General features: G+C 39.7%; 1 protein-coding gene and 2 long non-coding RNA genes across 5 annotated transcripts in view; 2 read left to right on the top strand and 1 right to left on the bottom strand.

Moving 5' to 3' along the window:
• Positions 1-108: 108 nt before the first annotated feature.
• On the top strand, positions 109-5,587 carry LOC129736558 (uncharacterized). Of its 2 annotated transcripts, none has more exons than XR_008733337.1 (2): positions 109-2,632; positions 4,747-5,587. It is a non-coding gene; the product is annotated as an uncharacterized LOC129736558 (long non-coding RNA). The 2 variants fall into 2 exon arrangements; XR_008733336.1 differs by having other exon boundaries at positions 109-3,307.
• PRORP (protein only RNase P catalytic subunit) overlaps positions 3,911-27,967 on the bottom strand; it is a 53,771-nt gene continuing 29,714 nt past the window's right edge. For both annotated transcript variants that reach the window (XM_055717205.1, XM_005444126.4), the window contains exons 6-8: positions 7,652-7,800; positions 6,023-6,218; positions 3,911-4,318 (exon numbers count right to left, since the gene is read on the bottom strand). In XM_055717205.1, coding sequence (XP_055573180.1) covers positions 4,190-4,318; positions 6,023-6,218; positions 7,652-7,800 — 474 coding nt within the window. In that variant the 3' untranslated portion in view covers positions 3,911-4,189. The remainder of the gene's footprint in view (positions 4,319-6,022; positions 6,219-7,651; positions 7,801-27,967) is intronic.
• Positions 8,233-12,507, top strand: LOC114017250 (uncharacterized). Its single transcript, XR_003562185.2, has 2 exons — positions 8,233-8,702; positions 9,123-12,507. It is a non-coding gene; the product is annotated as an uncharacterized LOC114017250 (long non-coding RNA).

The following is a 27,967-nucleotide window of genomic DNA, read 5'->3' as shown; positions in this document are numbered from 1 at the left end:
GCTGGGGGGGTGGTGCCTTGAGGGGGGTGAGCGGGGGGGGGAGGGGGGCGCCCTGGGGGGGGTGAGCTGGGGGGCACCTTAGAGGGGGGTGAGTGGGGGGTGGGCACCTTGGGGGAGGTGAGCTGGGGGGGCTCCCTTGGGGTGTGCCTTAGGGAGTGAGCTGGGGGGTGCGCGCTAGGGATGCACTTGGGGTGTGTGCACGCAGACAGCAGGAAACTGGAGAAAAGTATGATCGTGAGCTGTACAGCCAGCCAGGAAAACACCCCCCCCCTCATAATTTTCTAAACAATTATTTCCACGTGTTCTCTTCAATTAGTGTAACTCTGAAGCACAGAAATACACTAACCTCATAAGAGATGTTCGGGATGCTCATAGTGAGTAATTGTTGCCGCAGCTGCATTATAATAAGATGTTTAAAAGACGTAACTTTTTATCAGTGTCCAGTACAAAGGGAAATTCCCCACATTTACACTTGTGAATATATGTATGTTCTTTCTGCCTCTCAGCAACTTGGATTTCCCCTACTCTGTGGGAAGGCTTTTATTTTTTAAAGTCAGTCATTAAGAGTTGAAAAAGCTGTGTTTTGGTATCCATACCTCTATTTTAAAGCGTAATTATTAGATGAGCTTAGTCTTTGTTGGAATAGCAGCTTACAGGAGCATTTTGTGTATGCCATAAATTAAAAGTCTGCTTTCTTCAATTTTTCGATATACTTTCCTTTGCTTATTTAATATTATGGGAGAATAAAATGTCTCACTGTTTATTACAAGACACGGAGTTTGTCTGTTCGTTAGGGAAGCACTTTGCGGGCAGACATGAAATGTTTGAGGCTGTGATGCCAGCACTGGAACACAGAGAACATGCAAATGTAAGAATGCCTTTGCTGGGTCAGATGCAGAATCTCTCTAGCCCAATGCCCCATCTCCAGCTGTGGCCAAAAGTGGATGCCCAAGGGAAAATATTAAGACTATAGAGAACCTTTAATGATACACGCTCCCTGAGTCCTCTCCCAGTCTCCAGCCATCTGGAGGGACTTCCCAAGGCAGAGGTAGTGTCTGGTTATTTAATAACCCTTACTGGATTTCTCTTTCATGAAGTTGCTGGTCTCCCCTTGAACTCACGTGAACTTGCATCCATGACATGCCGTGGCAGAGTGGCTCAGCATAACAACATGTTGTGTGGTTTCACCTGAAAACTCACCTTTTGTCTGCCGGCACCATGCCACTTAGGTGCTGGGACATGGCAATGAGTTGATCCCCATGCGTCCCCTCCACAACACTCATGATTCTTACAACCTCTGTGTCTCTTAAGACCTGTGTTTCTCCAGGCTGAGGATTCCTACTCTCGCAGTCCTTCATGTACAAAGCTCTTCCATTCTATAACACTGCAGTTTAACGTCAGATTTTTTTACCTCTTGAGAAAAAGGGGATGGGAAAATGGAAGTAATTATCAAGCATTCAGCCTGATTGCCAAAAAGTAACCAAGCAAGAAAATCCGTCACTCTTTGCAATCAAAGATTCAATATTTGACTTAGACTAAGGAAAGAGCAATAGCTGCTCAGTATCATGGAAATGACAGAGTGGAAGTCATACTACTTTGAGCTTCCAGAAGTTTCCTCCATCTATGGTAGCAGTTTTGTTCAGCTTCCAAAGCACGTTTTTGTTTCAGAAGAGTACTTGTATTTTGGGTTTAGTGTTCATCACCTCTGATTAGCCATATGAGAGTCAAAGTCTGTGTTGCAGGATCCTGAGGAAGACTGTTCTCACTGGTACCTTTTAAGACAGTAATCCACAAGCTGGTGAGCTTGGAGATGAAGCTATTCACAAAACCGCTGTAGTGCAGGCTGAATCAGTTCAGTCTTCCTCAAGTCTGCCTTGGCAGTGTGTTTGTGTCTGCATGGCATGTGGCAGGTGGAGCTAAGCATTAGTTCCTTCTGATTCCTCTTCCCACTCGGTGTGCTACCAACTGACTCCTCTTCCAGTCAGTGTCATTTGCCACAGTTTCGGGGGTACCAGTTGCTGCAGCGTTTGGAGGACTTGCCTTTCTGGCAGTGTGGGCCCACATCACTAACAAATTACTACCAGAGACAGATCCTGTTCCATCTTCCCCTGGATACACCAAGAATGTTACAATTTAGAAGGTATTGTGGTATCTCTGTATGAACAGTTTTAGATGAAAGCCAAGTGATTGGTTGGGGATGTGTCTGTTCTCAGTCAAAAGGAAGTGGAGGATGCATTTGTACCAATAAGATGTTGATATTATGCATGTCTGTTAATCACCAGGGTGAGGTAAAATACAAATTAAATGGATGAATATGTCTGGCAATGAAATGGATAACCTGAAGGTGCAGTTTCTGATCAGCTAAACCTGACCTAAGGCAGAGCTGCAGGGACTGACCTTCTGCAGCCTGACATTTCACCCACCCACCCCTCAGGTACCAGTACTGGTGCAGTGGTGCTAGTTCAGTGCAACAATGCCAAGTCTGACCTCGGCAAAACTGGTTTAAGGGGCATTCAGCCACCCCAGCGCTGAATTGCTTAGGAATACACAACCACCAGAGCTAGTGCCAAAGTGGGACCATAACAGCACTGATTCACATCAGTTTATGCTGTTGTGGAACTTCATCCAGAAGGTAAGTAACCCACACACAGAGCAAGAGTTGCTAACTAAGCAGGCCTGTACAGGAGAAGACACTTACTTTAACAAAGTAATATTTGCATTTTCAAGATGTGGCAGTTCTCGGACTTTAGAATTGTAAAACCAGTCTTCTGACAGACTAAAAGTAAATCAGTTTGAGGGATGAGAGAAATAGATCCAATCTCTGCTTTCCCTGGTGTACTACAGAAAGAACTTAAAGGACCAGGAGCTGGTATGTTCTGTCAGAAAGGGGCTCTGTAATGAACGCTACCAACATTATGATTCATTTAAAACCATGGTTCTAGGTTACCTCAAGAGGTACACACAGCTCCTCTACACTTTCTGCGCAGTACCTGAAGGACATGACTGTATGTAAATCACACCTGCTGTTTTACAAAGTGATATGTGGAGCAGAACAAGTCTTGGGATTGCTCTCTGACATGAAAAAAATAGCAGGGAACATGCTTAATGCTAAGAGGTCTGAGAAAGCTCATCATGGGACACTGTAAAAGCTCAGAAATGCAAGTACTATACAAAAAGATCTGCATGGTCCAGCTCAGTTTCAAACACAATTTTTCAGTGTACAAGACAAATGTGACAAAGCCACATGTAAGCTGAGATTAACATGGCATTTCAAAGTTTTTTGGGGAGAAAGGTTCACATTAAAGTGGTAAGTGCAATAAATGAACACGTTTACCACACAAACACTTAAAAAATAATGATGTAGAACACTTTTCCTGTAATACATACTATTTTATTGCTTTATATCTTGGGGTAGGTTTTATAGAAATCTCTGTAAAAAATTCAGTTTTGTCCTATTATTGCCTGTAAGATTTTGTAGTTATCATCAATTTTTGTTTAAAACATTTGTGCATATCCATAAGCAAACTATTGCAGTGACATGAAATCCTGTCAGAAACAGCAAATTTAGGAGCGTGAAAGAGCCACACAATATCTCACTGATTGTTTCCTTATTCTTCCAAACAAAACACATGTTGCTGTAAGAAACCTTTTACATTCAGTGTGATCAAATGAATTCTAATTAGAGCGAGGAAGTATTAGGGCTCTGTGTGTCTGGCAAATAGTAAACATACCATTTGGCCCCGTTAGCTCCATTTATTGGTGGTAGACATTGTAAAATACTGTTGCAAGGTGAGCCCCACAAATTTTCAATGTACTTCGCAAGTCCTGCTTAATTTCTTGAAGTACAGAGTTGATGAATTTCAGTGCAGATGAAAAGCTTGAGGAAAAAAAAAATACCCACAACCTGAAATTCCAAGAGAAAAAACCAAGTTTTAATTCCAGTCACATTGAAAGGCTACAGAAATTGCCTGCAAAGATGGAAATAATAGACCTAATTTATCCCTGCTGGCCCACCACTGATGTCAACAGATTTACTGCAGGAATGATTTTGACAAAATGCTGTGACTGAATTTTTTTAGTTACAGACCTCACACATTATTCCCGTAACTGTACTGCTGAGTTCTAGTCAGCAACAGTGATTAAAAATAAAAACCCCCACCACTTCAGCTTGTGCAGTTAACATTCTTCATCATTTCTGTTGAACGCAGAGCCATTTTCTTGGTGCGTGGAATGAGTATTTTTCCTCAAAAACGTCTTTATAGGGGATATGCCACGTATCACCTGTAGTCTGTACCACACAGTCATAACGGAAAGCAGGCTGTTGGATAAAGGCAGACAAAACAATTTTTTTTTAGACTTTACACAATATATTACTAAAATACCAGTTACAGGTAGTTATAACTTCCAACACTTACCTTAGAAATCTCCATAGAATTATCTCTAACAATTCTCATTTATTTCCTTACACCAAACAAATTCTAAATTTTAGTACTGGAGGAAAAACTACAACATCTTTTAGTATTTTGTGGTCTAGGAGTCATTGTAAATGGTTAAAATTCTGTCTTCAGTCTCCACCAGATAATAATGATTTGAACATAATGCACTCAATTTCTAGAAATAGCAAAATGTTTGGTTTTCTATTAAATTAAATGAAATCATATGGGAATTAACTCAGGATGTGGAGTTTATAGGCTTGAACTGATAAGATGTAATGACATTAATAACATCTTGTGTTTGTTCTTTCAGTGTACCTCTTTACAGAAGTCACTTGCTCTGGGCTGAGGAGGATGTAAGAGAAGGGTCTATCACTAACACTTTTAATAGCATCTAGTCAAACAAATATAATAAACCATTTTCCTGGTCCATTACGTTACAGGTATACTAGCTCAACATATATAACAAATACAAAATAAGCATTGGCAATTACAGTTCTCAGAACATACTATCACTCTGTATATATAGTCTTGGAAGTCTACTTTCCTGTGACAGCTTCCCAAACAACCTAGAAGACAGCTATGACTGCAAATGTCAATCACACAAATGACTTGTATGGGAATTAAGATGTGAAAACTACTAGCCCTCATGCAAAAGAAAGAAACAAGGTGTAGCTAAAGCTGTGTTACCTGAGTAACTCGGGTAACCCTACATTCAGTATTTGGTTCCAGCAGAAGAAATGTATATATGGCAACACTGAATGAAAGGCTGTCGTTCTTATAAGCCTGTATCTCTGCTTGTAATGGTAAGTAGTAGTTTACAATTTTAACCAGAGCAGCAAGAAAATGAATCCACATAGGTGCAGTATTCCTTTAAGTATGCAATAACAATGCAGACAGATCAGATAACAAAAACCTGCATGATTTGGAATGTTATGTGATACATTTTTCCCTAGAAAAATCTTAAAAGAGCTGCGCTCCTGTTCATGTACTGTTCATAGCTCACAGGGATACATGTCTTCTAGACAATAACAGTAGTATTCTGCTATAAGATGATGCTATGCTTGGAAGACAGTAATCTCTATAGCTGAATACTGACTGTAAACCCAACTGTTCTGGGCTTTCCTTCATAAAACTTTAAACATATGTTAGGCTGATATTACAGGGAATACCAAAATACCTGTATTTTCCTGCTTCTTTAAAATAAAGATGAAAGAAATTCTGTTGTACAATTAGAAGCATGATATTTTACAGTAGTGCTACAGAGGAAAGTAAGATATTTCAAAGTTTAAATGAAAACATTGGCACTTAGGTTCTACAGCAATGGAAAGATTTGTATACACAAACTTGTATTTACATTTACATTTTAAACATCTAGACAGCATTTCTTTTCTTTTTTTGACAGTTTTCCTGTTTGTGGCATGCTTTGTGAATACAGTGAATTTTCAGTGAACATAGGAGTTTTAAGCCCATTGGTACAAATCCATTTCTTAAGACTCCAACAAGAGTCTTTTGGCTTCCAGAGTTTGAAATTGTGTATCTTTAATGAATATGCTCTGTGTGCGTTCTGATTACGGCATAAAACTTACCAAAAAATTTATACGACTTCCTCCTGCAGAAGGGAAAACCACTATTTGGTGTCCACGCTGCCACTTACGGAACAGATGACGTGTCACACTGTCGGAAAGACAAGCCTTGTGATCCCGGAGGAAGTCTCTAGTAACAAACTTGCAATGCTTCCCTGACTGAAGAGTTGCATATAACAAGAAGGCATCATCTTCAGAGCTTAACAAAAGAAATGGAAAAGACAGGCATCATTCACAAGGCAGTAAGTGGTTACAGGAAATGAATCAAATGCTGATCTGAGATTTATTCATCAGCAACACTGAAAATTCCTATCACTGCTCTAATTCCGTGGTAAAATAAAGAACTTCTGCTTACCACAGGGCACCAGAAGTTGGAATGCAATAAAAATTAATTGCATGCTACATAGAGCATCGTTCCCTCTTAACACAACCTGATAATACAACAATACAATCTTTTGCCACAAAACTTAACAATACAGTGCTATGTGGAACAGAACTGGTAAAACTCGTAAGCATACCCCCAAAGCTTTGCTGAATACAATCATCACAACTCAATAATAAAGTGTAATGTAGGCAACAGTATGTGAGTCTTCTTTACATGGGTAAATATACTTCCAAAAAATGGTACGATTATTTGAAAAAAAAATATTCAACACTAGCTGTGCTATTAAACAAATAGTTTTGGGGGAAAATCTCTAAAAATACATTTATAGTGGGCATGAGTTGCCCTGTACCTGGAGAAGCTGAGAAGAATTTGGTTGAAACTAGTTTCTGATTGCTGTGAATTACTGTAATAGTAAGTGACAAGACACAAGATTAGCAAGGGTCTCCATCCTGGAGTAACAGTGTCCTCTTGGTGCTCAGATAGCAGGAAAGAAAGCAAGGTGATTCAACTGCAAAGAGAACAAGAGCCAGAACTGGAGGTGGGGTGAAGAACAGATCTGAGACACGGAGGCAGACAAAAGAGACTTGGTCTGGCTGTTGGGACAAGGAACTCGGTCAGAAGTTCTGGGTCACAGAAGAAACGGCAGAGATAGGTTAAGGATCAACAGTGCCCACCTCAGATGGAGACTAGGTGGAGCCAGAACTAGAGGAAAATTGAGACTCATTATATGAGGAGAGCAGGGCAAGGAGAGGGGGCAATGAGGTGGAGGCAAGTACTGAGTTTAAAGACAAGGACAGGATTGACTGGACAAGAGCAAGGGGGTTGCACTTAAATCAGAGAGGCAGAGGGTCTGTTTCCACTCATAGGAACAGTCTCCTCTGGGAGCAGCAAGGAAATCAATGCTCCAGACTCTCCACACTCCCGGGCTACCAAGCAACAACGGCCAGGCATGAACTTCGTGTCCTCCCTTTGCAGGGCTAACACAGCAGACCACAACTGTACTGCAGTGGTTTTAACAGTTATAAACCCTTATAAAGCATACAAATGCCAACATGATTCCAAGTGATTAAATTCTTCACAATGCAACTTTTAATATAGATTGGCTTTGAAGCAAGTATAGCAAGGGCTATGTTTCTCTTTCACACACACAGAGCTAGAAATTCTAGTAACAGTACTGAAAATTACAGCAAAATGCACATAAATCAGGTGTCGATCTCCATTACATTTAGCCATTTTCTTCAACTTACATATTTTCAGCAAAGAAGAAGTCTGCCTTACTCTGCATCTCCTTCATAATCTCTCTTCTCCAATTTGGAGAGTTACTCAGCATGTGCTTGCGGCCCAGCACAAGCAACCGGACATTCTGTTTTGCCAGGCAGTTTATAGCATCAAATAGCTGCAGAAAACAAAGCAAAACCAGAGATTCTCTTAGGTGTCAAAACAGACTGACAGGAAGCACCTTCACATCTGTGTCTCAACTAGTGGGACTTCTAGTATACCCTCATTTCCCACAGTTCTTAACTGCAATACAAATTAAGTAGATAACTAATTTAACTCCCTAATGACAAAGGAAAGAAACCCCAACCAACTAAACCAGTTCATTGTAGGAAGCTGCTCTCAACCACAGAGAAAACACATTGCTATTATAAACCTTTCCCAGCTCTTGTAGCTTGAATGACATGAATGAACTCAGGAAGTTGTATGGAGAGTTCAGAAATTCAGAGTCAGCTGAGGGAACTGAATCACGCTGGGATGTAAGCAATACCTACTTTTGGAAATGACTGGAGCCTTTGCTGCTTGGAGGACCGAGCCCTAAACCATATTGCTTTTCCAGCCCCACCTATTGTCGAAACTGGAGAGCTACACGAGAGCCGGGCTGCCCTGTGGGGAAGCGGCAAGCAGCAGCAGCAGGAAATCTGTGACCTCAGGATTAAGGGTTTCTGAAAGCCACAGCCAGACTGGCCTCCCACTTATGAACCAACATCCTGAGGTGGCAAATTCACTGCTGCGCCAGCTTCTCTGCAGAGGGACTTTACCGCAGCCTCTTAGGGCTGTGCCTGTTTGGCAATAAATGCTTCTCGGGTCAGGCACTTGTGTCTGTAGCTTTCGCTGTCTGCTTCACGGAGACAGAGCTCGCGGAGGGCAAAGGTTCTGGCTGTCAGCATGCAGGTCATTGCTGTGGACTGCTCACAAAGCAACGGCACTCCAGTTCTGCCCAGGAAGACAGGAGAACTGTTTCTTGAGACTGAAGTTTCACGTTTGAAGACTGAGGACGGTATGCTCAACCACCAGGGAAAGGTGTTTCCTAATTTTTACTTGCATTTGCTGCCACTAGTTGTCAATCTTCTGATTTTTCTCTAATCCCTCTTCCTGCTTTTCTGGCTGCTTCCCCCTTCCCTGTTTTGTCTTCTCCCTACAATACCTCCAGTTGCCTTTCTCCTTCTCTTGCTCTTTCCCCTCCTTTCCTCCTATTTGTGATCCTTACCGTTATATCATCATCTTTTGTTTCAGGGGTTAGAAAGAATTGTTCATCTAAATCTTGGGTACAATTGTACAATGCATTTAGTTTGATCTACCTGCAAGTAGCCAAGGAAAGGCACAGTCCCGCTCAATCCTCTCTCGAGCTGCACATTCCCACTGCTTCTGTTGCATCAGATCTAACAATGTCACAACTACCCATGAGCTCCCTGATCCAACAACAGATATTTTTTTTTGTAGGGCTGAGCTTGCAGCCACACGGCTCATGACCGATGGGAACACAGCACGGGAGGTCATGACGACAGGAAAAGCGTGGGACTGCCCCTCTCAGCAAAGGACCTGGAGACGGCTGAAATTAAGTATGCCATGAATCTGGATCTGAGGATCTGAGAGAGGATTGTCTGTGTTAATTTTAACTGCTGACCTATAGGTTGCCGTTACCAGCATTAACTCTGAGGGACTGAAGTCTCTGTTTTCATGGAGACACTGTGTCCCAGTTCTAATGCAAAGCACAAGAGCCTAACAGTACCTGTCAGAACTGAGTTCCTGCTCCTGGAGATCACGCTGGACATCAGCTACACATGCGGACAATCTACTTTACCATGGTTAAAACATACAGGACCTAATGTGAGCAGGAAAAGGCCAAATGCAGCAATTTCTGCCTAGAAAACAGCAGGTAATAATAAAAACTGCATTCTCTCCGGTGCATGCCCTGAGTCTTTGGAGCTATGTTACAGAATTCTTACTGGAACACAGAATTGAAAGAGAAAAATAAAAGCCACCATTTTTACGTTACTGGAAGGCTTTCAAAGTAACCATATTATGTAATAACATATAGTCTCATCTATATCACATAATTTATCTGATTATTGAATTGTGACATTATTAAAAACTGAAATTAGTTTTTTCAATATTGACATTTCTTTTTGGAATGTCTCATCTGGCCAGTAAAAACTGGCTCATAGATTTTACTTGTCTACAGTCACTTTTGTTTTCTGGTTCTTACGCATTGGCCCAGTCCTGCAAATAGCTGGATACAAATACCAAAGGAGAATTAAGGTTTTTTAAGCTGAGTTCATGAAACTTCATAAAAGTTAGGAATGTACTTACTGCATCCATACACATTTTCATGTAGAGAAGTCAAGAGTGAATGAATTATCAATCATGAGTAAATCAAGCAACCACTTACAAATTCCAAATGAAAATACTTTCTCTTTTTGCCTAATGTTTTGCTACATTAAGGGAAGGTTAGCATAAAGTCACGTGAAAAAGAAAAGTTAAAATGTTTTTCAAAGAATACTTCAGAAACTGATTCCACAAAGTCTAAAATAAAAAACTCGATGGCAAGAGCATCCTGACGGTACATCAGAAGAAACCAGTCCTAAAAGCAGACTACAAGTCAAAAAAAGTCTCAGGAACACAGCTGCACTAGCGGTATTGTAAGTCAATAAAGTATCTGAACTGCTGGCGTTCACGCCCAATAAAAAAAAAGAAACACCTTTTAATTACACTTATGGTTCAATACAAAGGCAGCTGGATTTCCAGATATGGGTTGGTCAATTGAGGCTATTCTCAAGTTTATAAAAAACCTGACTGGCTGGGATCCAGCTCCCTTAAGTCTTTCTTTCTGAAGGTTGTAACTTGTGATGCTTTGTACCTGTTAGTCATATGGACTTTATTCTCCTACATATCATTATCATATGAGGTTCTCTAGTATGAAGTGCTTCTGGGAAAAAAATAGAGACGTTGGTAAAAAACAGCTATAGTTTTGCAATGGATAAACTCAGAACAGGCTTAAATGGTAATAAAATTAATGGGAATCACCATTAAAAAAATTAGAAACTTCTTGCGTAACAGCACACTTTCCCTCCTTTACTTACCACAGAGATTAACCTTTACCTACACAACTAAAACACAGAATGCAGAAGTTATTTTTGCTTTCACAAGATAAAAATAATTTTGTTCTACACACTACCTTGCCTGATGCAACTTTACTAAAGAGAATTTTATCTCATTTTGGGCTTGGGTGCTTAACAGGGGTGGTCTATCACAGAACTTACGTGGGGGGTTTCCTAATTGTATCTACTCCCACGCCTGGCTGCTTCTCAAGAAGGGAAGATGTGAGACACACAGTAACATTGTTTTACTCATAGAGGAAACTGAACATAATACTGTTAACAAAAAAGCAGCAGTAGTGATCTTTCACTTAAAAAAAAGACATGAGTATTTTATTAATCCAGTATTTCCAGACATTATCTAAAAACCAGTATGTGCCATTACACAATGCAAATATGCTATATGCAATAAGGTCTATGTAGATGCACCCTTTAAATGTTCCCACATTATTCAGGCAGCAAACATCAGATGCTCAGTTGGATAATTCGTTCAAAAGGCAATCCATATAAATAATTTAAAAATACACGATACACACATTCCCTATGCTATCCATTTTCTTGAAAATATGGATTACAAAATTAGTGAAAGAATGACTTTTTATGAATATTAGTATCTTTCAAATTTGCACAGCAGAGCATGTAAAACCACATTGTTTCTGAAAACAGGAATTACAAGGTGCCATTTTGCACAGAAGGGAAAATAAGCATCGTTAGACCAGCTGCTTCAATTCATATGGCAAGACGTGGCTGAGGCAGAGGTGCAGGAAGGTGTGAATCGCTGCTGTTCTGCACAACCACTGGCCATGCAACAAGGCACTGGAAGTACTTAGTAGATTATGTCAATAACTATCTTTGCATTCAGTCTTACTTTCTTTTCCTCTGACAGGGTACACCAGGGTCCATATTTCTTTCTGAACTACACAGACATTTTAATCAGCTCTCTGTGAAGATCACTAGATCCTTCATGAAACTCATGCTCATTAGTACCTGCTGAATATGTTATGCTTGCAATCCCCTTCAACATTTATCTGTTACATTTAAATTACTCCTGTGCTGTCCCAGTCTCTGTTTAATTAGATCTTTCTCAAGCTTCTCCTAAACCTTAACATTTCACTTACAATGCAAACAATTTTGTGTTCACATCACTGTAGGAAATGACTGATAGAGCCAGGTACAGCCGCAAAGAAGTATGAAACTACACACAGATCGATGGAAGAGTTAAAACCAGCTGTTCACAAATGTACCAAGTATCTCCTAGTGTGGTTATTCACAGTGTTAACAATTTTTCTACAATTTTTTTAATTATTTAAAATAATCCATATTTAAATGCACATATATATATCCAGTGTGCATGTCCTAACTCTGATTTCTGCACTCTAATCTGTGAATCAGTGAAAAACTAGCACATTTGTACGATACTTTGGCTGAGTATATACATTTATCTTTCCTTGGGACAGTCCCAGAGATACAAGCCATTTCCCCACATGTAAATGAGTTCTTTTTGTTTCTGCAGCAATGCCATTTTATGGAATTCCCCCTCCGCCACCAAGCTCCTGCCCTCATTATCACAATGCACTTTTTTTTTTTTTTTTCTGTTTTGCTGATATAATCTGTTTGTTGGGCCATGTTGTCAACCAGGTCATGGCATTATCACAACTGCGCTGACACACAAAGGCAGGAACTCCTGGATCAGAGGAGCTGGGGTGAAAAGAGGTGGGGAGGCAGAGCAGTGGGACAGACAACGCATACTCCTCAGGATTATGCTGATGTTGAATTCCTTGTATCATGTAAAAAGCCTGATCTTTGCAAATTTGAAATAAAGCAACCAAAAATGCTGTAACTGGTAGTTTTAAATTTAAAAAATCGGCAAGTTACACTTTAAAAGAACCACTTTTCAGCTAACTATTACCAGTTTCCCATCAGAAGGGAATTTTTCTATACAAATTTCTGGAAATAGTTTTGCCATGACTGACATTGACAATTCTGCATAATTTAATGGGGATCAGACATAGCAGTTAAGCTGGGAGAGCAGGGAATCTCTGTCACACTGCAAGATGAATCCTCATTCTTTAAACTTCACAACGGCCTTACGAGGTAAATGCATCATTACATCTCCATTTTACACAAGTGCATAAGGGATTACAAGGGAGACAGATTAATAACTCTACCTCATACAAGGAACTATGAGCAGAGCAGGACACAGATTTCCTAAGACTTTACTGCCATTCACCTGTTCTGATCACTAGATCACACTGTGCCATGTGTCCCAGTTTCAAAGGTTAGCTTGCCGCAGGACAGCTTTTCTCCTTGGACAGTACCGGTGGTTTCCCACTTGTCAGATGGAAAACACCTAAACACCGCTGCTGGGAGGCACACCATTCAGTGATTCAGCAAAAAGTGTCTCACCTGTATACAGGTATAGCATGAAGAAGTAATGATCCAAAAAAAAGTTTAGATCAGATTTGTTGTTAATAAATCATGTTTGCTGTTGTCTAAACATTTGGTTTCACTGCCATTCAAAAGCAAAGCACACCTACAATCAGATTATCTGCTAATAACAGCAACAAACTGCTCTGTTGTTATTTTCACCTCTTGTTAGTGCTCCCTCCCACCCAAAACCATGGCTATAAAACTGCAGAGGAAACCCCAACGCTGCCCACAGGTACAGAGCTGCTGTAAGTACACTGTCAGGTGGGGCTGAGCATGAGCATAGTCTCCAAAAGTTTGCAAGTAATCAACTCCCACATCACCATGTGTATTTGACTTACAGTTCCATCATTTTTAGTTCCCTTTTTACATATTGTAGACAAAGAAGCTCAAAACCCCTGTGTACTTCAGTAGTACACACAGGACAGAGAGATGATGGGAAGCCAGAGTTTCTTCCCACTGCACAGCCAGGTTACCCAGGGTAGGCAAGGGCGCTGCCTGCAAGAAAGGCTGGACTTTCCCACTGGGACTGGTAATTTCCCCAAAGCAGACTCAATACCATTATCACAGCACCAAACACAATGGAAGCTGTTTCATATAGTTTCTACATTATTACAGATGACACAGCATAACTAGTCTCAAAGTCCTCTTTTCTCAAATGCAGGGGCAGCATACACATTTCTTGATCCCCTACAGATTATCTGTCTTTGACTAGCAAGGGGGTAACTACTTAGAAGGGAAAGCAGTAACGGATGAGTAAGTAACAGTCACTAAGCTTAATCAGCCTGGTTTACTTTATGCTCTTGAGACCGCCAACAGCTAACAATTGGGAATTATCCCTTACAACACTGTGGTTCTCTGCAATACTGCAGAAACAATATTGTTGGGACTATTTGTATTCTGTATTTAGATTGATGCAACACACACATCATCACGCAAAACTCTACCAGTGACAGCACTTTACACCGCAATGACAGCAATCACACGTTTAACATGCTTCAACCTGTCTACATTGACTCCACACCTAGAATTGACTTACCCTCTCTTGATGCATTCACTAGAGACATGTCTTCACTCCCTATCACAATTCATTAAAATTTGCAATTCATTTCCAGATACCAGCTTTTGCTCTTGACTTCACAGTCAACTCTATTAATCAGAGGCAGATTATTGACTGAGCAGGAGAACTAAACCACAGAAGCAAAGAGTTGATTTAATATAGATTGAGGAGAGTACAGTAGACTTAGTTTGCTCAGATGAGGTGATGCCTAGATATAGCTTTGCTGTTTGCAGAGTAAGTTTGTATTCAGAGGCATCCTGAAGATGCTTTTGCAGCCAGGTCCAAACTGACTGTGTACAGAGACACCTGGTGCCCCTGCACAGTCCCGTGTTCCCACTGACTGGAGGACTTGGCTCAAGTGCAGCACTGGGTGAATGTAGGTATCACTTCCAGGTCAAAATTGATACTCCATGGACTGCATCCAAGCTAATGAGCCCTCTCCAGTCCTGGATAGTGGGGAGAATAAGGCAAAGTAATCTTCAACAGATTCAGATCAGGTACAGAACCAACAGCATAATCAGTACTTTCCTGTGTTCATGGTACCCTGGCTATTATGCCAGTAACAGAGGTATCTTTAATTACAACTCTACTGAACTTCAACTGAAGGTGCAACCTGCTCAAGACAAATCTCTGAAACAGTTCTGAATGTAGAACTAATATGTTTGTAAAGAGGCTCTGATATTACATGCTGCTATATTATAAACTGTAGGTAAAACTTCCAAATTCAAAAAAGCTTCAAGAGTGACCCATTTTTTATTCTACTGATCAGCTCAGAGAACAGCACAATACAAACCAAACCTGTGTACATTATCTTTAAGTTTGGAAAGACTGTTATGAATTTCTCCTATGCAGATAGGGATAGGTCCCTATCCTTCTCAGCAGAGGGGTATGTAAGAAGAAAAAGGTTTTGAAATAGATACTTTCTAAGATATAATCTAATTATGGCTACATTCTGTTCTGTCTTATTTCCAAAAGGCATGACAAGTAGTTGTTCAATGGACAGTGATGCAGTATTTCCTAGGAGAATTAACAGAATCAAGGTGGGATGCATGCAGAGACCAAAGAAACATATACACAACTTAAATATAGAATTTAAATTGTGTGTATGACATGAAGGGTGGGGAGGCAGGAGCAGGATCACCAGGTGGAGGAGTCACTAGCTTTTTGGAGCCTGGCTTTTCAGAATGGATTGTCACTTCTAGAAGATCTCAGGCACTCTGTCAGACCTTACACCTAACACACCTTTTAGTTTGACTATTCTTGGTCACACTTCTTGAATGTCACTCCTTTTGAATGCTAATATTTTCATCGTCACAATCTTTAGATGAATAAAGGTCAACCATGAATCAAAGGAAGAAAAATGGGTAGTTACAATAGTTAGCATAGCACGTTATTAAATAAACAATGACAAGAACTCCAGAAATGACGGCTAAAGAAAAGATGGACAGTTGGGGAACTGCTGAATTTTATAGTATAAACCGCAAAAGGGAAAAACAGGCAATTTTTTCTGACTCTTAAAACAATTCAAGAAATATGTGGACAAATAAACATTCTTCAGGTGCACAGAAGTTTAATTTTGTACATCACTGCAGTGTCAGTCAAGTTTCTCAACCATAAAGTTTTGTTTATCAGCTACAATACAATTTTCATTCCCAATCACTCACAAAAAAAGGTAACATTGGTTTAAACATGCAGGCAGACCCTTTGATATTGGCTCAGCCATTATAAAGTAGGCATAAAGATGGAAGAGAATGGGTGAATCTGAAATCCAAGGTAGCAATTTGATAAGGCAGTGACTGGGAAAATTGCAATTCACAATTAACTATAGCCCAGTCCCAACAGCTGTAAGTTTTGTATTTTAATTGTGGACTGGCAGTAAAATGTTTCCTTTCATGAACATGACTTCTATGAATATCTTTCTTTCTTGAATCATGTAAAAGGGAAAAGATACTTCTCTTTTTCTGATCTCTGAGGTATTTTTTCTACGTAGCTGACACCATTGTACATTTTCATCTCTCCTCTTGCTCATCTTCTTCCTTGCAACAAAGAATAAATACCAAGATCTTGACAATACATATGGGTCATCTTACATGGAATTTTTTTTGTCCAGACTCTCCTGAGCACTTACTGTTTTGTACTAAAACCTGGAGATTTGCAAAGTATTAAAAGGAGTTATCTGCATCAATGCTCCATTCCAAGGACATGAACTAGGTGATTCTGTCTATCCATGATTATACAAGGGTAGGAAAATAAACATGTAAAAGCTGAAAGGACATGAAATGTTACCTATGCATTTTCACACATTGATACTAATCTTTGTTCTTATCCTTGAATTCTTTCTGCCTGCACTGCTGTTTCTACAATAGTATTTTCTTACTGATCAATACACATTGCTTCATGGCACCAAGTACTACATAAAAATCACATTTATTTTTGTGAGGAAGCAAATTACATAAAAAAGAAAAGGTATGAGGTTTTACTTAATTTTGTATAGGCTTCAGAAGTGAAACTTTATCTGTCAGAGCCACTGACTGTAAATGGAATTATTCTCCCAGCTGAAGTCACAGCTTCAGGGGTCTGCCATCTTTCACTGCAAATCCAATCTTTACCCTTACAGTGGTACTCCTGCATTTCTGCTATTATTGTAGCAGCTCTATACAGCAACTTAAGGCTATGAGAGAGTTTCTCTTACCATTTCTCATTTTAGAAAAAATGTAAAAAGCTAGCTATTAGAAGGGAACATTTGTGAACTAAATGCAGCCATGCCAGCCTTAGATTTTCACAGTGTGGCTGAGAAGTTACACCTAGGTACTGAAAATCCAAAATGTTGAGCAGGATCTCTGGGTGATGGTGGCAGCGGTGGTGATAGGGTGTTATGAAAATGAAAGCACAAGCTTGACTGATCCTTTCCACAGATAGGCAATAACACGGTGCAGGACTGAAATCAGCTTTGTAAGAGTGAAACTGACAGTTTAAAAAATACCAATACTTTAGCTCTCATCACTGTCCTATGCAGATGTCTGCACACCATCACTGACCTAGTCTGATGTTAAGTGCTTTCCCCTTTTCCAATCTGTGGTTCAAAAAGTCCCAGATGGTACTTTTGTTCTTTGAGGAAAGGTGCCGCAGCAGCTGGGGAGATCACGGTTATAGAAGGCACAGGCATGATGCTGCTCAAGACATATTAAATCTATGCTTCTGCAGTGATATCCTATGTTTTAATAAACTTGATAGTTCCACAAAAACTTTAAAATAAAGACTTTCTATGTTCACAGGTCAACAGGCTTATCGTCCAGGAAGAACGACACAATAACCAAGGAAACCCATCAGTAAACCGACTGATTGCTTGCAGTCAAAAAAAAGAATTTGACTACAACACGCAGCAAACATTTATAACACTATTTTCACACTGCTTTTCTTCTGTTTCTATTTAATACTGTTTTCCAGTTGTGTGCTACAGATTACTATTCAGAGATAAAGAGGTTACCTTCAAAAACAACTGTTCCAATATAAGAACAATTTTGCACAAATAAATACATTAACAGAACTACTCAAGTGAGTGGTGATTTCTCTTTGGAGGTCAGAAAGATTATTTAATATGAAAGAGAACACATAAAATGTTCTTGAACAGGACAAAAATCAGCAGAAACAAACTAAAGCACAAAGGTCTGAGGTGGAGGAGCAGCTGTGTGGTCAGTCAGGCTCACCTACCCTGGGCAGACCATGCAAGGAGGGACCAAGGAAGGAATCTAGGATACTGGGAAGAGCGTAACTGACATTTGCCAGGCTGGAGGAAACTTGGGGGACTTTCACACACACCAGTACACCTTCCACTGCCTGTCTCATGAGGCAGAGGTTCAACCGTCTCATTTGGATCACGGCTGCACACTCTGGTAAGTAACATACTGTTCCTGCAAAACCAACAAAAATCTGATGCAGAGTATATCACAAGTGAATGTAAACTATGGGTCAGCATTATTAACGCAGCCATTAACTTTGATTGTACATCACTGCAGACTCATGCCGTTTTACTAGTAACACTGCAGGCAATATCTATATGTGGAGGTCTGAAAGCCCCCCACAATAGCTACAATCCACAAGATCTAATTTACTTCAATGCTTTTCATTCAGGTTTATTGATAACAGTCCGCAATACTTAATAGCTGGACACTGGGCAGGCCACTGTTTTATCTAAAGTATTTTTCTTTAACTCAGAAGATAAGGTATAGCAGTTTGACAAACAGATAATACTGTCAGCTCCTACAAATTAATTATGGATGATATTTGGCATTTGCCTAAAAGCTCCACCTCCTGGGAACAACTGGTGGCATGAAAATCTTTGTCTACTTAGTCATTTCTTGCCCCTGCAAGAGAAACAAGCTTGAGAATACGAAAATATGACCACGGGAACGGCTTGAAGAACAGAAGCCAAATAAGAGCCACCCACCCCCTATATCATAAAAGGATTTATCTTTTTAAAGCAAATTTTGTTTTAAGGAATCAGCATTACGGTTTCAAGATATCTGTATATAACTATAACAGCCAGCATATTTGAGGAATTCTGTTGCATCTTTCTCTCCTTTGTCCATTTCCATGCAGATACCCACCTAACAACTCCTGGAGCACCCAGGATTGAACAGCAGTGCTCAAGTGCAAGAAAGAGCTATAGTTTCAGAGAATTTTGTTTACCAAATTTATCAGACAGCTACGGGTTAAAACTCTGTGTCATATTACTGGTTATGTTAGCTAGGCTGGCAGGGTGAACGGGCTTGTGGAAATGAGAGTGAGTGGGATGAGAAAAAAGAAATCCCTAACCTATAGCATTTCTGAAAGCACATTTGGGGTTGCGAATTCAATGGAAAGTTAAGAGCTTTCCGTTCTGCAAGACATGAAACTATAAAGATACATACATATCAATAAGAAGTGAAAATGTCAAAAGTCTCTAATTCTTTTATTTAAGCCACTTCCTTTAACTATTGAGACTTAGGGCCATCATACATAAATGGATTTAAACAGTACAGTGCAGTATTTTACAGGGATATCATGTAAATTAATTCAGATGCTAAAGCAGCATAGCAACATTAACATTAGATAAGCCCAGGATAACTACTCCTAATAAGGAGCAGGTTAAATCAACATCATTAAGACTGACTGGTCCTGCTCTATGACCACCTGCTTGCAACCCTCTTAGTACTACTTCATTTTATTTACTCAAATGTGTGGCACCTTAGGGCTGTGGTGGAAGAAAATTCCTATTAATCAATCAATCAATCAGGTAGTAGTATAAACAGTATTCAGAGAATATCCATCTTCCACTGTGCTTTCCTCACACTTGCACTTAATGTAGAAGCTCACATTCCAATGAACCACAGCCCTAGCAAGCAGCTGCATCATACTTCTTTTATTTCAGTGTATAGTGAAGCACTACCTAGTTTACCCAAATATCACACAATTAGGAAATAAACAAGGAGAAAAGGCATCAGCAAGGTTGATCTTCCTGCACTGGTATACTGTGTAGGTCAGGAACAACTCCACAGAACCAGTGGAGCTGAACTGGCTTTTAACTTCTGTTAAGAGAGCTTATGGCACACAATGTACACAGCTTGCTCATGGAGCCATGTCAACATGACTCCTTAAAAGCTCAAGGCACAAAGATACTCACAATATTAGAGGCAGAAGAAATATTACTGCCAACTCACTGTTCCTTTTTGGTGAGCACAGAGTTGAGCAGGTAAATGGATGAATGTTGGACAATGATGAATACAGACATAAGCATCACTGATATTTCCTGATGAATTTAAAAGGTACGTTGGTACCATCAATATGACAGAAGCACAGGTCCAGTTTTAACAGTTTCTACAGGAAACACTGTGCAAGGATAGGACAATGCAGTAGCTGGAAATGGTAGAAATTATTTGGAAAAATTAGACAGAACTATCTGTTAATACTTCATAAAATCAGTTGAAAAATACAGTATATTAAGTTTACACAATTTGGACAGCTTCTTTAGCTTCTGACTCACCTGACTCATTCTAACTTCAATGCATGTTTCCAGCTAGAACTGTGGAAAGAACTATTTGGATCATTATAGAACTGAATGGTGAATAATAAATCAGGAAGAAACAACATCACAAGTTAGTATCTCTGGGTGGAAAGGAAAAACCAGTAGATACTTGTAAAGATTAGTACAAAATATGTAAATGATTTGAAATAGAGAATTTCTCAAGAAAAAGGAGGTTTCCTAACAATAAGACAGGGCAGTAAGTACAATGCCAGAGATTAAGCATTCAAAGTGATTTAAAATATACTATTTTTGGATTATATCTAGGAAATAGTATTTATAGAATAGAGAATATGTTTGTTTATTTGATGGAGATGCACATAAAAAGGAGAATTCTAACACAAATGATTCTTTGTAAGGTTATTTCTTCATCTACTGTTTTTCAGTGACTAATTTTTAAGATCTTGAGATAGGCATCTTTTCTTGGAGGATGAGGAACAAAGATTTCTATTGTGTAACAGCATCATGGCTACTAATAAGTAAATATATACATACAGTTTTAAATTTTCAGTTCATTCTCTATCATTTAGAAAAATACAACTTGGAAGATCTAAAAAGTTGTAAAATCATGTAAGCAACTGGGGATATCATGTTAAGAAGCAAACAAGGTTTTAGTTTAGTTTTCACAAGTATCAGGGAGAGTTCTCTTGCTTTACACATGGAGATAGGGATGACCTTATACTCAAGATAGACTTCCACAGCAGTAAGCCACTGGCCTGCTACACTAGCACAACATGCATATGAGGTGACCCAGCAGGTATGAGGCTCATTTTCAGGAGATTCTGCAACTTAGGACCTCCTCTGCAGTTATTTCAGCTTGGGTCAAATTGCTATGACTTTTCTCCTAGAAGCAGTCCCAAAAATCCCTATACTTCCTAGAGGTCATTCTATACGACAGAGGAAGAACCCACGCTGATTAGCGTTGCCTGTGCTAGAAATCAGCCTGAAAATTTGAAGAACAGCAAAGGTAGTCATAGCTTTCTTATTATGTTCTTGCTACTGGTATTCTTACTACATCACTCCTGTTCCTCACATGATACCAAACAACAAAATCATTTGCAAGTCTCAGCATGTCTGGTAATAGCTTAATTAAGTTTTGTATGGATAGATCAGGTCTGATTACAACCATTAACAGACATGCTTGCAAGGCTTCTAGGCATTTCACATTTTGTACTATTACAGACCATGTTTCAATTGCACTGGACGTGGGGAGTTAGACAGATTATGTCAAATCACTGGTCCCTGTTCCTGCTACCTCTGTTGCTATCTTGTAATTTAAACCACAGCAGAGGCACACCACATGTCACCCATGGGAGACCGCAATGGACTGCTGCAGTGGCACACACAAACTCCCAAACCTTTCTGAAGTGCAATTAATTTTTAATTTTTAAAAATCTTATATTCCTCCCATCTCTTACACTTAAATAAGGAAAAAAAAGCTTATTAGGAATTTTCATTCTATGACAAATAAGAATATATTTTTAAAAATAGTGAAAAGTCCACAGGAAATTTTGGCTTGCTATATTCATTACAGGTAACCTGCAAGACCAGGACAGTTTTGCTCGCAGTCAGACAGGAGGTCAACCATTACATAATAAAATGCTGGTCTCCTGAGCCCAATTTGAGAGGCTTACTCTTAGCCCAGTAATAGCCCTGATGGCCACCATACACACCCAGGTAGAACAAAGACCCTATCAAGAAAGGAACACAGTTAAAAATGGAGAAGAAAGAAAAATCTGTGTGATAACTCTTTTGCACAATTGTATGCAACTTTTCCTTCCAGATAATTTATAAAAAGAATACATGCTAGTCATTTGAGAAGTGTCATTAAAGTGTCATCTGTCAAATGGCAAGTTAGCTGCAAAGTGCAAAGGGGGACCATTCACCACTACTCAGCAGAGGCCATCATACAGAATTTACAGGCAGCAGGTTTAAAACAAAAAAACCCACATGCATTATCACATCCTATATAATTGTGGGACTCATTGCCACGGGATGGTTTGAAAACCAAAGGCAAAAATAAACTGGGGAAGGTAATTAAATTTATCAAAGGAAACGTCAACAGTGGCTATTAAACTTGCTAGTCAGGACACAACTTTTTCACCCAGAAGTTCCTAAATCAGTAAAAAAATCTGGGAGGCTGTAACAACTGGAATCATCCCTCCAAACTTGCCTTGTTCCTGCAATCCTACTCCACTTCTGACCACTGTCTTGATTAGACAGGTTAGATACTTTGGTTTGAAACAACCATATACTTACATATATATTTCAATATAGTGAAATCTCTAGGAATAATATATTGTTCAAAAAATGTAGACTTTTGTAACATAAATAAAATGTATTTATTTATTGGTAAATAAATCCAAATGCAGTTTAGGCTTTTGTTTACTTGTACCTTTTCTCCTTCAGATAACACAGCTTCCAAATATTTTCTTTCCTGCTTTTACTAAAAATAGTGTATCAGATGTAAAAGCCAACTGTGAACCAAAAATCAATCACTTTTCAAAATATATAAATAAATCCAGATGTACGTGAATGAATGCAATTACTGTTCTGAGGCTTTTACCTATGTTACCTTTAAGACGATACTAAAACCCAGCATTTCTCCGGCTCAAATAAAATATTTATTCTAACACAGAATTGGCCTACAGTAACCCAAGCATCACATTTTCTGGCCTGCTTCCCGTATCTTAATAGCATCATAGTCTCTCACTATTATGGAGACTTTCCATACAAGAATCACTTCTAAAGAAGCAGCTGTTCCCTAAAGACCAGGTTTCTGATTCTAAGGCCCAGCACACCTCTTATTGCCACCTAACAATTCCATAATTAAGTGAATCAGTTGGGCTGCCCAAAGAAAACTCATCTTGTGGTTTCTAAGGAAGAAGTGAAAACAGCAAGATTGAAACTCAACCAGTTCAGAAAATACTGTCATTTCACTTCATCACCCAGATTTTAGCAGGACTCCTCTACAACATACAATAACCAACCTGTTGCTACAGTTACCAAGCTCACTGGGACATGAATCATCACAGCACATTTTGTTCTGCCCTGCTGAATTTCAAGCTTACACTCCTAGTGATTAGAAGAATTCTTGTTACAGAAGATATGATGCAACTCCCCTCATAAAAGGAGGAGTGCTTGGGTGCTCCTGTACTTACCTTAACTTTTTATTTGCTGTTATTGCCAAATACAAAGGTAGAAACTATAAATACCAGACAGAAACTGAAAGAGATTGTTAATTTAATCACATGGGTTTTATTAAGTTTTATAGCCAGAAACAGAGGCTGCAAATACTAAGGGGAGTCAAGGAAGTATCTGATTTTAGAACAAAGCAACAGGGAGAAGCTATCAAAATGCCCGATAGATTTTTTGAGCTTGATCTATTCTGTTTTAGAATGGCACCAATATAGGAGGGGAGGGGGAAGACTGCAGTATATAAACATCAATCTCTCAGATGTGGCTTTGGAGAAGAACTTGTCTCAGTCTACCTGCTGAGATATTCAAGGAACCCCAGAAATTAACTGATGAGAGATGAATGCAACATTGTATGTTCCAGTCACATATCTCTAACACTAAAAATAAGTGAAATTTCAAGGGTAGTCCTTAGTGTTTGAGCTTCTTTCTCTTCTAAGATCACATTACACAGAGGCCCAAGGTGATTTTCAGTGAAAACACTGAAAAATCTTCATCTTCATGATTTGTGCAATACTTAAAGGACATGAAAGTACAGGTCTAAAGAATGAAACACATGTTGCAAAGACAGAAATCTCTGCAAAGACAGAAACCTCTCCAACTTTGAGTAACAGGGCAAATGTTTCATTATTGTGGAAATGCAAACTAGGAGTACCATTAAAACGCGGGAGGTGGGAGAAAAAAAGATGGAAAAGGCTGGGAGCAAATGAACAAACATATGTCTGACTGCTTTGTTGAGTGGTAAGACAAGAGTTGGTGGGAGGAAGAACTGATGAACTGTCACAGTATGACAAATAAGACCTCTGTTGGATGTATTGATTGTGAACAGAGAATGACTCATGGATCTACTTAGTTCTTGCTTCATTTACAGACAGTAAAGTACTTGACTTGAACAAATCACAGATGCTGCCAAATGAGTCAAAGAACAAACAAATTCTTTTCCATGCCTGACTTTTTTTGGGTCAAATTTATTAATAACTGCTTGTTTAGCTGGACAGCTTATGGAGTAGAGCTCATATTTTGTATCAAATATCACTGCCTCACTAATTGTGCAGCTGATCTCTCATATGCCTCTTGCACAGTTAAGACAGACTTGAAGAATGGGAAAAATTACCACATGAAAACTTGACCACATTAGTACATGTATTTGTCAACCATGTATGTATGCACAGGTGTTAATTTCTTTGTGTTTCATGGCCTCAAGATAATTTTTAGTAAGAGTGACTTGGGAGAGAAATTTTACTTACTATTTTCCCCAAACTGTAAGCTCAAATTTAACATATGGAAAACCAAAACGCAATCACCTGTTCACATGATTACTATACTACATGAGACCACACAATTCATTTAGTCAAAGAACCCTTCTCCCATTCAGAGAGCAGCCTCCACTCAACAAGCCTGCCGCTCTTCCACTGGAAGAGACAAGAAAGAGCTGCAAGGCATGTCCTGTCCCCTCTGCCTGCCACAGAACACACCAGCCACAGCCTGGTTTTTTGTGGCAGCCTGTGAGAGGTGCAGGAGGGCAGGTCTGGTGGCTTTGCTGGCTGGAGCTGACTGGTGCTGCAGGTGGGAGGGGTGGTATGGGTGACATGCCAGCTGCTGCCACCAGACTGGGAGGGGAACTGTAAGGATCTGACTTCATCAGCTGCTGTACAGGCCTACTGCAATTTACGTGGGAATTAATATGAACTTATGTAGTCCATTTATAGAAATGCTGATTAAGTTTGGAAGTGATCACTTTGAACTACCTGCCAAGAGCAAAAACTATTCCTTTGTGCACTGTCAGCCTTCAGGAACTCAATCTGGAACTATTTTACCAATCTTTTAGATGTCTGAGTTTAATACAGAGATCAGAGTGGGTAAAGTAAGGGCACAGCTGACCCCAACTGCTAAACTGTTTGAAGAAGGGAATTGTGAGTTAGCTTTGATCCAACACACGTTTGAAATATATATTCAGTTATGCCTGACACCAGATGGGTACAGTTTAAAAAGGAGCTGGCCACATACCTCATTTACAATATACCAATCTCAATGTAAATTAAAAATAGCAAAGTACCCTTTAAATTGTGCTTGCTGATTGTGCTCTCTCACCGCTCACCCCAGCCCTTCACAGTTTAGGGGTTGTTGGAGCACAGCTCATCACAGTCCTTTCACTCTCCCTAAAGCAAAGCGAGATGCTCCAAAGCCTTGATATCCTGCTTGTACTTGGGATTCCCCCTCACTTCCAAGGAATATGTCTACAGAAAATTGTGATAAAGAGGAAAGAATACATTTAAGAATTTTGTAACAGTTTGTGTTTACTAAGAGAACTGGACAATTAGTGTGTGGAAATTCCCTCTCTTGACCTTTACAAGGTGAAAGGTGGGTGTACTATGGGGAGTTATGGCAGCAGAGGGACAGGGAGTACCAGACGTCATTGTGCTGGCTAAGGATTTATGTAATTAGGCACATCTGGAGGAAAGGATTAACTCAACGTTATGATACTGCCTGAATCAACTTTGCTTAGTTGAACTGCAAGGATATCTCAGTTTATAAACTACCTCGTTTGCAGTACAAACAATGACTGACTCATCAAGGCAAATACACATCAGGTACAGTCTTAAACAACAGTAGAATGCAAAAAACCCCCCACAAACCTGGAAAAAGACAAGACTGAATGATTTTAGATTTTATGGGAGTGTGTTTCTGCTATCTGGACTATGTAGCAAAAATAATTTCCGTTCTATACTATCTTTTAATTAGGAGTCAACTTTAATGTCTAATTTAACATGCTGCAGTAAGGAAGCAAAGGGTTGAAAACAGGTGCTGGCTCATGTCCAGTGTTGCAGTTTTACAGTCATTGTGTGTGCAGTGCCTTCAAATCAGATGATCTCACCATTCCCTAGCCCCCGAAAATCTTTATTCCCACTCTCGTGCTACCTCCTCTTTTTGTCAGTAATTGATGCAGCCACATGGTGATTTGTACCAGGAAACAGACCTAGTATAAAACCAACCTGGAAAAAGAGGGGATTGTAATTACAAACTGACAGTGCCATACACTAGAGAAACTGCCACAGGATGTTCCTGTAAATCTGCCAAGTCAATAATATTCATGATGATTTGCTAAGTAAGTGCTGGCTGTGAGGACTGAAGTTGCCTGGGGCTACTGGAAGTCACATATCTAGTTTTCCAGAATGTCAGAACACTTTGGGAATGAAATGAGTAAAAATCATTCCTTCAACTTCTGCTTTTTTTCCTTCTGTTCTCATCCCTCAAGGTACTTGTGCCTTGTCCACAGAACCCAGCCCTTTCCCAAAATGCCTAAGGAATGCCTAAATGGAATTACAAATGTTAGGATGTTTCAAAGAAGAAAGGAGTATTTCATCAATGTTTTCTTAAGTTAATTGTATGATTAAGAGTTAGCTAGAGTTGGTCTTCAGAAAACAGTTACAGTTCTTAAAGCTAAATCACAAAGCAGAACACTGCTTTTTGTCAAATTTAAATAAAGACCAGAATTCATTTAAATTACCGTATTATTTTCACAAAAATCTTAGGCCTTCTCCTATGTTTAACAATGCCCTTTATTTCACTATTCTCTCTAAATCACGTAAGGGATATGGTCCAAAAAACCTAACAATTTGCAAATAGTAACACTTACAGTGTGTTGTAAATGGAGAGCAACAATCTCATTTTCTCTTTCAATCATCACTGCATCCTAACTATACACTGGAACAGAAACGCTGATAAAACAACATCCTGACTGGGTCTAACAGCTGCAGTAATGAACACCTGAAAAGAGCACAGCCTGACTTTCACCTGGAGGCTTAAAATAATGTAACTTTTTGACACGGGTTGGGCAGCTTTTAACACTGGTCCTTGGAAGTACTGTTCCTTTATTTCCTCTCAAGTCGAACAGAAGAGGTCACTGACGAGTCACAGCATGCTTCTCCGAAATGTGCCAGTCATGCCGTCCTAGCCAGCCAGCTTGATCTCAGCAGCCTTCGCTCTTAGCTTTTTTCATCCTTTGTGCTCTGCTTCCAGCTTCTCTTGCATTTATTGCTCCTCTCCATCCTCTTAGTTCTGCACTATGTTTCCCTATGTACACTGAAGAGTTTAATAGGGCAGGCTGTGAATGCCCCGGACCTGCCACTCCCACTCCACATTTTCCATTCAGCTGCCTCCAGAGTGATGACAGCAGCCTCCTAAAGAGGATGTTTTGTGAGACAAAGGGCAGACTACAGCGTTCAACAAGGTCAGCATTTGCAGATGGGGGACTACCTGGCAGCAACACCACTAACCAGGAAAGCAACATATGCAGAGATTCCTGTGGCCTTCCCTTCCCTCATCTGGAAGAAAAGTTTGGAGACAGAAGAAAGGATTGCTTTGCATTGTGGGTTGTTTTGTGGGGTTTTTTTTCTTTCTGTTTTTAGCAGTCTTGAAAAAAAGAGTAAGCAAATGAGAATACATG

The sequence above is a fragment of the Falco cherrug genome, chromosome 7 (genome assembly GCF_023634085.1).
Source record: "Falco cherrug isolate bFalChe1 chromosome 7, bFalChe1.pri, whole genome shotgun sequence".
Classification (NCBI taxonomy): domain Eukaryota; kingdom Metazoa; phylum Chordata; class Aves; order Falconiformes; family Falconidae; genus Falco; species Falco cherrug.
The sequence above is the reverse complement of the archived record's forward strand: the minus strand, read 5'-3'. Positions and strand labels throughout refer to the sequence as shown.